We start from the raw sequence: 15,495 nt of genomic DNA, 5'->3' as shown, positions 1-15,495 counted from the left end.
AATGCCCTGTCGCTGATGAGGAACATGTTACATTTTGTGTATATGGGGAACCTATTCCTCTCAAGCAAAGCTGTAGACTTAAGACACACACATCCTTCTGTCATACCTGAGTGGCTGCAAGACTCCGTTAACATGGAATCATATAAACTGTAAGTTAATCATTGGTGTGCTGCCGTAACGTTTCAAAAGTTGTCTGTTTCTACCTCTTAGTTAGATGGGCTTTGTGTTTTGTGCTGGGATACAGAAGATCCTTTTTAGAGAGACTTATACTAGAAAGCAAATGCAGAAGTCTTCGAAATGAATATCCTGGTCTACTTCCACAATACAACCTTGGATTGGACTTCCAATGGAGCTCCCCTTATGCGGTTCACTAGTGTTTAAGAACGTAAGAAAGTCACACTTTTTTAACTTGAATTGGATAACTCAATGTTGTTTCCCGATCCCTTTTGCCTGCAATTTATGTCAAAGTTGGGGGTCMGGAATATATTCTCCCCAGCATATTGAGTTTATGAAAGTAGAATGATATATTTGATTTGTTTCGCAAACCAGAAATTTGGAACCAAATAAATGTTATCCTGTCTTTATTGGTGAATAAAGGTTAGAGAAAGTAATCTTGCTTCGGTCGTCCCCTTGTAGAACAGGAAAAAATGCTCAACAGACCAGTAACTCAAGTCTTAATGAAATCATGAGAAATACAATTTTAACTTTGCCCAACAAGATTAGCCAATGTGCTCTCAAGCCATGTGTATTTAGAAAGCAATAGATTTTGATCATGTTGTATTCAAGGAATGACTATTGTGCACCTATTGCATAACTGTCAATAAAGTCCAATACTTGAGCACTGAAACTTGTCCTTTGCACTATTTTTATTTCAAACTATTACACATGTCTTTATAAATGGTGTTCACTTTCCCGTGCTGATCATGATTTAATTGTAGTTTCATCTTTTGCAGCATGAAAGTTGACTACTCTTCACATTTAAATGACACATTCCCTTGGTAAATAGAAAAGCATCAACAAACAAAACGGGATATTCCGAAGTGGGTTGTAACTCGTCAGTGAACAATGTGCGTAATGCCGTCATTCCTCATCTGTTGGGATCCAGAAATATTCCACAGTTTTCCTGCTTCTCCGTGGATGCCCGGCCTCGTGCTCCCCTCCCATGCCGGGAGACAGATCACCAAAGWGAGATGGACCCAGGTCCTTCCCCACTCGCGGGGCAGATACTCTGAACATGCTCCTGGGAAAAGGAAGCAGTCACTCAAGTGTGAACATGTTTAGTACTGTACCTCTGACTGTATTTCATGTAAGCTCAACCTGACTTGGAACAACCTATTCAAGGGTTGGAAAAAAACAACCACTGGGATTCTACAAAAATAAAAATGGTCAAGGCATCCTGTCCTTGGTTACCTGGATGAGCTCCTGTCAGCATCCTCAGCCCCAGGCTCTGGTGTGGAGATGAAGATTGGATCCCCTTCCTGAGAGAGAGAGTGAAGATGATTGCAGCAGGGCAAGGAGGAGTATAGAATAGCCTTCAGTTTTCACCAACATCCTCACTTGACCTATAGTGATGTTCTGTGCAATGATGGTTAAACTCTCACTGTGAAGTTCCTGGGAGTGCCATCTTGATTCTTCAGAATCTTCACCCTCTGGTCACTTTCCGTCACGCAGAGGAAAAAGCTTTTGATAGTAGCTTGACACTGGGGAGAGAACAGTCAACATAAATCAAATTAAAAACTAGTGAGTAAGAATTTATCCTAGGCCTGACAATAACCAATAGCTAGCTGGTCAACAGCTAGATGGCGCTACTGTCTGATCACATCTCAACTACCTCAGTTATTGTGATGGGACCTGATTGACATCCCAGATAATCATTAGACTATAGCCCACTGAAAGACAAAAGTAGGATTATTGCTGATACATTTGGTGCTGCAGAAGGGGTCTGAGTCTGACTCACTGCTTTGCTCTGCCTCTGAGACTTGAGGTCCTCCTGGGCTTTGAAGATGTCTGCCAGAGCCTGATGTTTCTCCCTCCAGTTGAAACACTCGGCCGTGCGCTCCTGCCTCTCCTTCTCCACCAGCCGCCTCTCCTGGTTAGCTTCCTGCTTCGCCTGGCTGGCCTTCTCACTCTGCTCCTCCGCTACCAACGCCCTGCGCCTCGAACTCACCTCCCTGCAGACAGAGAAGACATCACAGTGGATAGTCTAATTCACCAACTGTGTGGTCTATCCGACGACTTTATAGGAGAGCCTTAAAGCCTGGCGTGGCATGTACGGTTATGGTGTCCATATTAGGACATCCTCAGCCTCAGCAGGACGTGTGTCAGTCTTATTGAGTTGTCATTCTCCTACAGAATGCATTATACTGCGTATACATAGAATATATAACATAAGAACTACATGATGCCACATTTTCTGTAGCCTTACTTTTCGTTGACTTTTGTGTTCTCATCCATCACTTGTCTGAGTTTGTGCCTCAGAGCATCCCTGTCCCCCTCCAGACATCTGTTCTCTTCCAGCAGAGCCTGTTTCTCTCCTGATATCCTGTCTAGCTTCAGCCTTGTCTCAAAATAGTTCTTCTCCGTTTGTGCCAGAAGAAGCTGAGCGTCTTGGTGCTGTTGGAGACAGCATAGACATCATCACAAGCTACTGGGTCTCTTGTATTCTACATAGGGCAAACCTGACTGAGCCAACGGTTAGTGTGTACTATTACTTGTTGCACTACTATAGGACTGTAATTAGTTGCAAACTGAGAGAATTGATACTATAAGCATTATCATCTGACGTGTGTGTGTCTGTGTTCGTGCATGTGTTTAGATACCTGTTTTTTTAGCTTCAGCAGGTCCTCGCTCAGTTGGCTCCTGTCTGCCTCTGTCAGTTCTCTGTCCTGCCTGAGGCTGTGGGCCCGGGCCTCTGCAAGGGCCCTGTGCTTCTCTGCCTCGCCCCGCGCATCGGTCGCCTCATCCGCCACTCGGGTGCACAACGTCGCCCTCTGCTGGGCCAGATACACCTTGTGCTTCAGCTGCGGAGGCCAGAGCGAATGGGTTTTACACACAGAGGAGGAATGTTACTGTTTTCAGCTGTAATTTGACGATGCAGGATTAGACCAGTTTAAGAAGGATGATTTTCAAGTGGAGTTGAAAAGCTATAGTGGCACTGGCAAATGACCTATGAGAACTGGGAGTACTGCTCAATGTGTTGAATTAGCTCGTGTTTTCTACTGCATCGTCGTTAAATAGTGCCTGTCTTTTCTGCTGTGTTGGAGAGAGGGAGAGGAAGAGGGACAGTACCTCTTTGACCTGGGCCTGGAGCTCCTGGTTAAGGTTTCTCAGGTTCCTCATGGTGAGTTCATTCTCTGTCCGCATCATAATCCGCTCCATATGGATCTCATTGGATAGATACTTATTTTCCTTCTTCAGGTCTTCACATTCCTGAGGTTTACATAAACATGGAAACAAGACAGACACATTTTCACTTCTGCATTTCTGGGTTTCATACAATCAACACGTGCGCACATGCACATGCATGCACACACTGCCGTCAGGTAGCCTAGCGGTTAAGAGCATTGGGCCAGTAACCAAAAGGTCGCTGGTTTGAATTTCTGAGACGGAAGGTGGAAAAATCTGCCGTTCTGCACTTGAGCAAGGCAGTTAACCCCCAACAACAACTGCTCCCGGGCGCCGATAAGGGGTTGGGTTAAATGCGGAAGTCACATTTCGGTTGAATGCATTCAGTTTTAGAGCTGACGAGGTATCCCCCTTTCCCTCCTAGACCTCACCTTTCTCTTCCTCACCAGCTCTCCTTGCAGATGGTTGATCTGTAGGAAGGATCCGCTGACGTTAACGCTTTGGGCACTAACCGGTCTGACGGCCCGCACAGGCCTCCTGCATGGCCTAGAGAACCCCTTCACCTCCTCCACCTGCTCCTTCCCAAACACTATCCTCCCGCCACCTCCCCCTTTCCCATTCATATTGCTGCTGCTCAGGGAGAAAGACTTGTATATCCCGTTGTCCAGCGCCAGAGGCTTTGGTGAAGAGAGGGACTGCAGGTTGCTGTGAGATGTGGCTCTCAGAGACATGTTGAATCCAGATCCAGAGATGTGGTCCGATTCAACCTTACAAGTTTGGTATACTAGGCTTTGAGTATGGATGGAACTCACCAACTGCCAAATCCCACCAAGAGATACTCTCCTTACTTCAGGAATGAAGTCCTTGTCTAGTGTTGTGTTTACTCCACTGGTCTCTGGGAGGTGAAGGATCCTATCACTGGTGGAATGGATGAAATATTCATTGGGTAATGTGATAGTTCAGCACAAGGGACTGGAGAGAAACCGTACTCTACCGGTTGTGCTTGGAAACCTTAACAGAGTGTGTGGCAGAAGTGCTGGGGTTGGGGGCCTGCTAGCTTGACTAATTACACTGCTACTTAGAGACTACTTAGAGGTGGTTGATATCACCCTCTATGAAGGAATCACTATGGAGGATCAGATTATCATATAACTTCTCTTTAGATTTATGAATATCAGGAAAGTGAGAACAGGGGACTTTTGACTTTACTGACAAACAATTATCACACTATTTACTAGATCGCCTGGATATGTTTTTTATAGAGTGACATAATATCCCACCCTTGTTTCTACACTCTTCACCGACACTACTGGAAAAGACTGGTGGTCACTCCTGACTTTGGAAGTGTGGCCAATTAGCCTCTACTACACTTTCTGATAGGCTCTCGTCGTATCCTTTACAAACACTGAGCTCCAGTGATCCATTTTACCCCAGAAGTGGACAGGAAACTAACCCTTCTCCCCTTTGGATGTATTATTTACACACAGTAGAACAAATCCCACTACCCTGCTTTGGTTCCACGTGAATCACTACAAAGAATGAACAGACACAACATCCATGACAACGTCTTTCAATCAAAGTGGCATCATGATAACATTATTTGTTCCTCTGGTGATGTAGAGGTTAATCCAGGACCTGCAGTGCCTAGCTCCACTCCTATTACCCAGGTGCTCTCATTTGTTGATTTCTGTAACCGTAAAAGCCTTGGTTTCATGCATGTTAATATTAGAAGCCTCCTCCCTAAGTTTGCTTTATTCACTGCTTTAGCACACACTGCCAACCCGGATGTCTTAGCCGTGTCTGAATCCTGGCTTAGGAAGACCACCAAAAGCCCTGAAATTTCCATCCCTAACTATAACATTTCCCGCAACGATAGAACTGCCAAAGGGGGCGGTGTTGCAATCTACTGCAGCCTGCAGAGTTCTGTCTTACTATCCAGGTCTGTACCCCAACAATTCGAGCTTCTAATTTAAAAAATCCACCTTTCCAGAAACAAGTCACTCACCGTTGCTGCTTGCTATAGACCACCCTCTGCCCCCAGCTGTGCCCTGGATACCATATGTGAATTGATTGCCCCCCATCTATCTTCAGAGCTCGTGCTGCTARGTGACCTAAACTGGGACATGCTTAACACCCCGGCCATCCTACAATCTAAGCTTGATGCCCTCRATCTCACACAAATTATCAATGAACCTACCAGGTACATCCCCAAATCCGTAAACACGGGCACCCTCATAGATTTCATCCTAACCAACTCGCCCTCCAAATACACCTCTGCTGTTTTCAACCAAGATCTCAGCGATCACTGCCTCATTGCCTGCATCCATAATGGGTCTGCGGTCAAACGACCACCCCTCATCACTGTTAAATGCTCCCTAAAGCACTTCAGCGAGAAGGCCTTTCTAATCGACCTGGCCGGGGTATCCTGGAATGATATTGACCTCATCCCGTCAGTAGAGGATGCCTGGTAATTCTTTAAAAGTGCCTTCTTCACCATCTTAAATAAGCATGCAACGTTAATAAATAAAAAAAACAGGAACAGATATAGCCATTGGTTCACTCCAGACCTCTCTGCCCTTGACCAGCACAAAAACATCCTGTGGCATACTGCATTAGCATCGAATAGMCCCCGTGATATGCAACTTTTCAGGGAAGTTAGGAACCAATATACACAGGCAGTTAGTAAAGCTAAGGCTAGCATTTGCAAACATAAATTTGCATCCTGTAGCACAAACTCAAAAAGGTTCTGGGACACTAAAGTCCATGGAGAATAAGAGCACCTCCTCCCAGCTGCCCACTGCACTAAGGCTAGGGAACACTGTCACCACCAATAAATCCACCATAATTGAGAATTTCAATAAGCATTTTTCTACCGCTGGCCATGCTTTCCACATGGCTTACCCCTACCCCGCTCAACTGCCCGGCACCCCCCACAGCAACTCGCCCAAGCCTCCACCATTTTTCCTTCACCCACATCCAGATAGCAGATGTTCTAAAAGAGCTGCAAAATCTGGACCCCTACAAATCATCTGGGCTARACAATCTGGACCCTTTCTTTCTAAAATGATCTGCCAAAATTGTTGCAACCCCTATTACTAGCCTGTTCAACCTCTCGTATCGTCTGAGATTCCCAAAGATTGGAAAGCTGCCGCGATCATCCCCCTCTTCAAAGGGGGAGGTACTCTACACCCAAACTGCCACAGACCTATATCTATCCTACCCTGCCTTTTCTAAGGTCTTCGAAAGCCAAGTTAACAAACAGATTACCGACCATTTCGAATCCCACCGTACCTTCTCCGCTATGCAATTTGGTTTTAGAGCTGGTCATGGGTGTACCTCAGCCAYGCTCAAGGTCCTAAACGATATCATAACCGCCATCGATAAGAGACATTACTGTGCAGCCGTATTCATCGACCTTGCCAAGGCTTTCGACTCTGTCAATCACCACATTCTTATCTGCAGACTAAACAGCCTTGGTTTCTCAAAAGACTGCCTCGCCTGGTTCACCAACTACTTCTCTGATAGAGTTCAGTGTGTCAAATCGGAGGGTCTGTTGTCCGGACATCTGGCAGTCTATGGGGGTGCCACAAGGTTCAATTCTCGGGCCGACTCTCTTCTCTGTATACATCAATGATGTCGCTCTCGCTGCTGGTGAGTCTCTGATCCACCTCTACACAGACGACACCATTCTGTATACTGCTGGCCCTTCTTTGGACACTGTGTTAACTAACCTCCAGACGAGCTTCAATGCCATGCAACTCTCCTTCCGTGGCCTCCAATTGCTCTTAAATGCAAGTAAAACTAAATGCATGCTCTTCAACCGGTCGCTGCCCGCCCGATTAGCATCACTACTCTGGACGGTTCTGACTTAGAATATGTGGACAACTACAAATACCTAGGTGTCTGGTTAGACTGTAAACTCTCCTTCCAGACTCAATCCAGATCTCCAATCTAAAATTAAATCTATAATCGGCTTCCTATTTCGCAACAAAGCATCCTTCACCCAAACATACCCTCGTAAAACTGACCATCCTACCAATCCTCGACTTCGGCGATGTCATTTACAAAATAGCCTCCAACACTCTACTCAACAAATTGGATGCAGTCTATCACAGTGCCATCCGTTTTGTCACCAAAGCCCCATATACTACCCACCACTGCGACCTGTATGCTCTCGTTGGCTGGCCCTCGCTTCATACTCGTCACCAAACCCACTGGCTCCAGGTCATCTACAAGTCTCTACTAGGTAAAGCCCTGCCTTATCTCAGCTCACTGGTCACCATAGCAGCACCCACCCGTAGCTTACGCTCCAGCAGGTATATCTCACTAGTCACCCCCAAAGCCAATACCTACTTTGGCTGCCTTTCCTTCCAGTTCTCTGCTGCCAATGACTGGAACGAACTGCAAAAATCAGTTGGTTGTCATTGACCTTGCGTAGGCTTAAACAATGGTATACACTGATTTATAAGGCCATATTGGGTAAAATGCCATTTTATCTGTTCTTTTTCAGTCAGGTCGGTAAATAAATATAAATGACGGTCCCATTCTCATTTGCTTCTAACAGTACCAAAAATTAGAACAGGTCATRGTAGAAATAGTTTTAGTTACTTATCCCCGTGGTCCTGGAAWTCTCTCCTGAACATWAAAAAATTTGATGATCTAGTTTTGTTGGTGGAGTTTAAACACTTGATCGATGTATATATGATAGAAGAGTGTAATTGTCTTTAGGACAGCTGTTTTTAGTCAAGACTTTTGTGTTTTTAACGTAATATGTAATTTTTGTAGTGTATGTGTGTTTATAGTTTTGTTTAATGTTGTGTTAGTGTATGTACGTTGTTTTGTCTGAAACGTGTTCCCCCTGCWGCTATTGGACCAGGTCCCTGTATAAATAAAATAAAAATAAAATAAAACTATCTATACAAATTTTAATARGGGAAATTCCTGTATTATTCTATGAATGAAGCGCTTTGGATGTATTGTTTAGGGGTTGGCGTGGTATCCAGGAAGAATGGCCTTGACACAAGACCTGTGTAGGGCCGTATTCTACAGTAACCTTGAACAGGCAGGATGTACTTGACAAGGTCTTTAACACTGAGATATTCAGATGACGTACAATTGACATTTTTTATCACTCCGTACAAGTATTTTTTTGGAACAATGTCAATTTTCAAAACAGTAAATGCATTTTCAAAAGATAAATATATTAATCAAAACTAGATTATAATGTGAAAATTGCAAATACATTCATCAAAAGAACACGACTGCCTGCAAAAAAGATCAACGAAATCATACTAATATATCGAGTCCAAGCAGACAAAACAGAAAGTTAGTCTGTCTTTTAAAATTCCCATGTAGATAGATACATTTTCTTTTGCAGTCACTAAATCATTATGATCAAAATTGGAAGTATTAATATTCAAAGGTGCAGAATTACTCTCCTTTCATGCATATTTTACCAAAAGATTTCATACACATCAAAACAAATATTATTCCTGATAATTATTTTAATAAAAAATAAGCACATTGTGTGCTGGATTCATTAATCGGTATCATCCCAATCCAAATCGATGTATTCAATACATAGGCTGGTTTGCTCATAGTTTTCTAGACCATTGGTGCACAGAAACACAATCCACAATAGAAATAAGGAAAGATGAATACAGTGGAGGAACACAACTGATATGAATTTATTGGCCTCAATCCACACCAAAGCTCTGTGATGGAAGGTCACAATGTTGGAGATGACTTCCGACTAACCCAAAGTTACTTAGAACTAACCCAACTTCATTCTCTGCATCTATGCATGTCCACGATATTGTAACAAATAATAAACATTAGACAGTCCCATTGCCTAGATATTTCCTATATTGTACATGGTATGACACTGATGGGATGATTTATAATTGTGTGCAGTAGTATTTACTGACTGCCGAAAACAGTTAACATAAGTGCACAAATTTCTCTTCTGATGAAAATAATGTCTTACTATTCTGTGAACAAAACACTTAACAGTGAATTTTGTATTCACTGATGACATTCGTATTTAAAGTTTTGCAAAAGGTGGTCTAAGATATGCAAGTCAGGTACAAAGCCAGAGGGGTACTCCAGGCCAAAATGCAGTTGGTGGTACAGTAATTGAAAAAGGTTGGGAACCACTGCTATAAACCGATCCACTGTAGATTTCAACACAAAACTGTATCAGTGTGGCAACTGTTTTAAAGGATAGGATCCCCTATCCAATCCTCAGTTTATGAACCGTGCATTATATCCCAAGACTCAATTCTAATATCGCCTGCATTACGACCCGCTTCCTGTGTTTCCTATGGGTCCAATCAAATGTGGTGTTTTGCCGTGGAAATCTACAGATCAGAAGATGAGACCATAAAATCTGTGACGCAGAGAAAATACTGGATWAAAAAAAAAAAAACGTCCTCTGTGTGTGTTTATGTTGTTTATCAGGAAGATGGAGGAACAGTGTGGCATCGTTTAGTAGTTTGATGAGTTGTTTTCATTCAACAATGGCTTTCCTCCACTCTTCTTAATGACTCTCTTGATGTCATTATGGGAAGGGGAATTGGCAATTCTTTCATGTTATGTGTGTGAGAGAAAAATTCTGATTCCGAACATCACTCGTTAATGTGTCCCATTCTTAAAACATAGTTTCCGATCTCAAGCAGTAACCCGACAACGAAGCCACATCTTCCTCAGCCAAGCCTCTCTTTAAAAATCAATTGGTTGCACCCACTAACCCTCACTGGGTTATGTGAACACGTTGTAGCCTGTATTCTTTGATGTGAGTGTCTGGCAGGTAGCTTACAGTTCCATGTTGATCTAAAGAGATGGGAAGAGCGTCCAATCACCAGGTCAAAGAGCAGCAGAGGGAAAACCCCTTGAGAATCAGTGCTATGTTGTGAAGAAGAGCCTCCTCCTCCACTTAAAGATTGGCCTGTCACACCAACCATAACTCTGCTAGAACTAAGTGCTGGTGAAACAAAAACACAAGTGGTTGAAAACCGGTCCTGTCGAAATGAGGAATGGGTCCTTGATTGTTGTTTTCCTGTCTGGCAGATACTGTGTTCTAAATCAACCGCTAAATATGATATTATGTGCATTTGTAGACAATGCATTGGCTGTTTGTTATGACATTTCATCACATCTCATGATGAATTCATCCTGGGTCAAATGCTCACATTCGCCCTCCTGAACCCAGAATATAGCTATATCATATATTCTATAAATAAAATATGTTATTTCACAATTCATATGTTATTATGTAATAATAAAAACATATGTGTGAGAGGTGAATCCAGAACAGGCTGTGCTCCAGAGCTGCCCCCATTTGGTTTTTAAAGGTATGTGTGGCCCCCAGTGGCCCTTGATTCGGGGGCTCCAAACAGATTTGGCCCCTCTTCCTGTTTCCTCTTTCCCAGTGTCCTCTCTGACTATGTCCCAAATGGAACCCTATTCCCTTTAAAGAGCACTACTTTTGACCAGGGCCCATACATGTAGGGGGGTGGGGCATTTTGGACTAAGCCTCTGTCGTCACCCCTGGAAGTGGACATTATGTTTGGTGAAAGTTGTCCCGCTCACTCTCTTTATTCTGGTAGCATCTACACTATAGTGCACCATTAAGAGTCTGATATTAAATGTTACCAGACAAACCATGGCAAGGGTCTGGCTCTTTTCTTGCCTTCTGTTCACCATGGCTGTGTATGCACTGACTTTTGAATTCAATCTCATTAAAGGTAAGGCACCTTTTTGGTTTGATGGGATTTAAAAAAAAAAAATTATCAATATGAAAGAAGGGATGCTGCAAATGTTTAGAGTTTCGTTGCATTGTTATGGGCCCGGGCAATACTTATTTATAACCATTTTGATTACACTTCCCTGAAGCAATCAGAAATAATGCTTTATTACTTGTTATCAGCATGCATGAGCACCCATGTCTTATTAATGTGCTTATAATATGTCATGTATTTCTATGTGGAATTTCTTTAATGGATGAAACATATTAAGTTATTTAGGATCATTTTTAGATGATAGTAAGACATAACAAGTTATTCAAAGTCAACAACTTATGACAAGTCTTATAATGCATTACACATAGATCTATTTAAATAATAGTAATAATGTTTTTTTTGCAGTTTTCACTACTATTGTGTGTAGTCTACTCTTATTGCAATATGGATTTATTGTCTGATGGATTTGATTTGTGCAGTTTTCCCTGAGGTTGGCAGAATCTCTGGAGTGTCCATGGTGTCTTACGGGAATCAATATGCCCTGAACGCCTCTCAGGCTAGAGCCATGTGCCTGTTCCTGAACATCACCATAGCGACCAGGGAACAGGTCCATACTGCTCAGCAACATGGACTGGAGACGTGTGGGTATGCTGAACACTGTAGGGTGGGATGGTGGCAGAAATGTCCCACTGGGCACGTCCCCTTTTAAGGGACTGCAAATTGTGTATGTGTGCATATACAGGATGATGGAGGTAATAGACTTGTTAAATTACGTCGATAGTTCTACATGTTTAACCAAAATAGTAAAACATTTATTTATATAAATTCCAAGAAGTAACAATTCCTGTAGTGTTAAAGTTGTAGATCTGTACCGTACATCTCCTAGAGACATTATACATTTGACCAATACATTTGTAAAAAGCACAGCACAAATAAAACATCTCAGAGCAGGGTTAAATATCCGCTATAAAATAATATCTCATGTGTGGTCTTTCAAACAGATATGGCTGGATAGATGAACAGATTGCAGTTATCCCTCGCATTGTGCAGAGCATGAAATGTGGCAGGAATAACATTGGGTTAATACYATGGAGAGCACCGATAAACAAACCCTTTCATGTGTTTTGTTTCAATTTAACAGGTAACTTGTATATATATATAACTTGTATATATTTAATTATCATGCATGTTAAATTAACTAAAGCAAAGCATTGATCATAAACATGTAGCAATGAAAAATGCATTTGAAAAATAGTTTGAATGTGCTTAACTTTAGAAAATTTACTTGTTGATGCCTTCGCTCACCCCATGCAGATTTAGAGAATCCTTTGGATATCACAACACCTAAAGTCCAGACCACAACAAAAACTATGACCACTACAACAGTCTCAACATCAGCACCAACTACTACCAAAACTGTGAAAAACAGGGTCAAGACAACACCTAAAGTTCCAGCACCTAAATCAACAACACAAGTCTCAAGATTGGCCCCCACTACCACAACAACAACCACTTACCTGGTCCAGTCAACAACCAGCTTCATCTCCACCTCTCCTCCTCCCTCCCCATCCCCCTCGTCCCTCCCTTGTCCCACTTCCCTCTCTCACTTACTTCCCACATCCTCTCGCTCTCCCCCCAGCTCTTTCTCTCCCTCATCTGCACCTCTCATCTCGTTTTTGTCTTTCACCTCTTCCTCCCTCGTTTCCTCTCCTTCTCAAAACACCTCCACCAACCACATCGAGAGCCCTGTCAGAGGTAGGTGGTCATCCTCAAATTGCTTTTTTTGTATTGTCAATTACATTTATGATCAGATTCCATTTTAGATTGTTATAATATATTTGACACACCTTTATCCTTTCAGCAATATCTACGGCGCTCCTCATCATTCTACTCTTGCTGGCTGCGGCAGTAGCAGTGTGTTACTACAAAACGTGGGTCTTATGTTTATATTGCTGTGTACTTACTTTGATCATAAGCATGTTATACATATTATACTATACATTGATTATTAGGATTTTATACATGATTATACGTGAAGATATTTATAACTAACCCAAAATAGTTCATCTGTGTCGTTTACAGTGGAAGCAAATGAAGCATAGTAGGCAGAACAAGCAAAGAGGTGGGCAAAGCCAAGCACGAGATCCTAATGGCTCGTTGTAGCGTGTATTTGCATATTTCCRTTAGGGAACCTCTCCTCTGTGAAGTGCGCATGTGCACAAACTCATTTCGACCTTGCACTCCTTCTAAACAACGCAATTAAAAAAAACTTTGGCAAAGCGTCAAGTCTATAAAACGTAGTGCATTGTGTTCGTAACAGAGTTTAGTTTTGGGAAAAGAAAAATGTATTGAGATCAGATGTTTCATCGATGAGAAAACTGGCAGAATGTCGGCTCAGTTTCACCTAGTTCCATCCGTGACTGGACTTTTTTCTCACTACCAAATTTGGTGGTGGGAAAATATACTAAACGGATGCTTCAGCTTTATACCCCCTTTGACGTGTCTGTGGTAAAAATGCACTACAACTGTTGGCGTAACATGTTACCATTTGCTCTTCTTCTCTCCATGTTTCCTTTAAATTTACTTCAAAGGACCAGGGGTGTTTTCCCAATCCAATTCTGGCGCAGAGGACAGCACAACTTGAAGGATGACATAGAGACTGAGATGTGGAGACACACAGACAGTGAGATGGATCTGCAGGACCCACAACAGAGAGAAGGAGGAGAGGAGAATGGAGACAGGAAGTCCACCAGTGACATCATCGTCAGTAATCCAGAGACCACAACAAATGGCCCTTAGTAGCAATATACAGCCATGTTGAGGGGGATTTACAGTGCTGAAAAAGACATTAGCAAAATATATTGTTGACTAACAGGAACAGCAGAAATAAGTATTAGGAACTGTACAAATAATAGTTTTCAGATAATGTTGAAAACAACAATGTTTCTGATAATTCAATGTCTTTTTTGTTTTATAAATAATTGTAAACAATCAAACAAAAATATTTTCCTTTGCCTAGATTCACTGTCATCTATTTCAGTTTTTTTATTGATTCATTTGATTTGTCTGTCCAACTTGTATTTTTTTTACAGTTTTAAGTCACATTTTGTTTTATGAGTTGCAGCAAAAAATGAATGCTACTAAAATGTTGATTTATTGGGTAGGGTCTAGTGCAGTGGTTTCCAACCAGGACTCCTGGGGGTTACTTAGCATATCCCCAGTAGTTCCCAACCAAGGTACTAGGACCCCTGGGGGTACTTGGCCATTCCCCAGTAGTTCCCAACCAAGGGTACTAGGACCCCTGGGGTACTTGGCCTATCCCCAGTAGTTCCCAACCAAGGGTACTAGGACCCCTGGGGGTACTTGGCCTATCCCCAGTAGTTCCCAACCAAGGGTACTAGGACCCCTGGGGTACTTGGCTATCCCCAGTAGTTCCCAACCAAGGGTACTAGGACCCCTGGGGGTACTTGGCCTATCCCCAGTCGTTCCCAACCAAGGGTACTAGGACCCCTTTTTTAATAAAAAAAAAAAAAAAACATTTTTCTGCATAACTAACCATACATCTTGAGCTTTCTGTATCCTCCTGACTGGTGGTTCTTTTTTTAAAGAAACTACATATGGTTCTCTGCTAAATTCTGGGTAACAGAAAGGAATATGAGTCTTATTCAGTATGTTTAGTTATTGCATGCTTTTCTAAAGTCTACCAACCTTGCCATCAGGCATGCCAGCATGCCAGGCATGCCAGCGAAGATAGTTAGACAAGCTAGTGAATCTAACTTAATTGATAGCTTGAAATGGCTTCTTGGTAGCTAACATTAGTTATGAGGTTGGGAGATTGGGAACCTAAATGGGCTTTCATAAAATTGCAAGGTGACTAGTAGTATTACAGAGAAACAAAACCAAAAAATTATAATTGTAAATTATTATTGTTACAGGACAAATCTAAGGGGGCATGTCTCCCTGTGCCCCCTATGGGCATGATGCCTCTGGGTACAGTAACCTAAAAAGGTTGGGAACCACTGGCCTAGAGAATACGTTTTGGGTTGGTGGAGACTGTTCCCTTACAAAAAAATATTGCAGTCAGAGTGCAGTATAACTACAGTTAGAGTGCAGTATACTGTAACTGCAGTATGCTGAAAATACTGCAGTAATTTTGCAAGTAAGTACACTGCAGTTATTCTACAATTACTGCGTCCAAAATACCACAGTTGAATGCAGATTCTGCACTTTTACTGCAGTTTCAAAAGGGCAATCGTTTTTTGTAAGGGTTGCGTTTCACTGCCATCTACTGGCAGGAGAGGCTTCTTTAATGAGTAAAGCCAGTGTGTCTATGTATGAGGATGACTCAACACTATACATGTCAGCTACAACAGCGACTGAAATGACTGCAACACTTAACTAAGAGCTGCAG

At 42.4% G+C, this 15,495-nt stretch overlaps 2 protein-coding genes across 2 annotated transcripts; one reads left to right on the top strand and one right to left on the bottom strand.

Annotated features, from left to right (window-relative positions):
- Positions 1-998: 998 nt before the first annotated feature.
- LOC111962731 (tropomyosin) lies at positions 999-3,431 on the bottom strand. Its single transcript, XM_023986035.2, has 7 exons — positions 3,289-3,431; positions 2,820-3,020; positions 2,426-2,613; positions 1,958-2,171; positions 1,602-1,700; positions 1,411-1,478; positions 999-1,240 (listed from the first exon to the last, which is right to left on the bottom strand). The coding sequence occupies exons 1-7, from the start codon at positions 3,376-3,378 to the stop codon at positions 1,081-1,083; spliced, it is 1,020 nt and encodes a 339-aa protein (XP_023841803.1). The 5' UTR covers positions 3,379-3,431; the 3' UTR covers positions 999-1,080.
- A 7,475-nt stretch (positions 3,432-10,906) lies between these two features.
- lyve1b (lymphatic vessel endothelial hyaluronic receptor 1b) lies at positions 10,907-13,969 on the top strand. The gene is made up of 6 exons (XM_023986032.2): positions 10,907-11,090; positions 11,564-11,729; positions 12,086-12,225; positions 12,399-12,839; positions 12,946-13,015; positions 13,676-13,969. Exons 1-6 carry the CDS (start codon positions 11,009-11,011, stop codon positions 13,881-13,883), a joined length of 1,107 nt encoding a protein of 368 aa, XP_023841800.1. The 5' UTR covers positions 10,907-11,008; the 3' UTR covers positions 13,884-13,969.
- The last annotated feature ends 1,526 nt before the right edge of the window (positions 13,970-15,495 follow it).

This window comes from Salvelinus sp. IW2-2015, linkage group LG4q.1:29 (assembly GCF_002910315.2).
Source record: "Salvelinus sp. IW2-2015 linkage group LG4q.1:29, ASM291031v2, whole genome shotgun sequence".
Taxonomy (NCBI): domain Eukaryota; kingdom Metazoa; phylum Chordata; class Actinopteri; order Salmoniformes; family Salmonidae; genus Salvelinus; species Salvelinus sp. IW2-2015.
The sequence above is the reverse complement of the archived record's forward strand: the minus strand, read 5'-3'. Positions and strand labels throughout refer to the sequence as shown.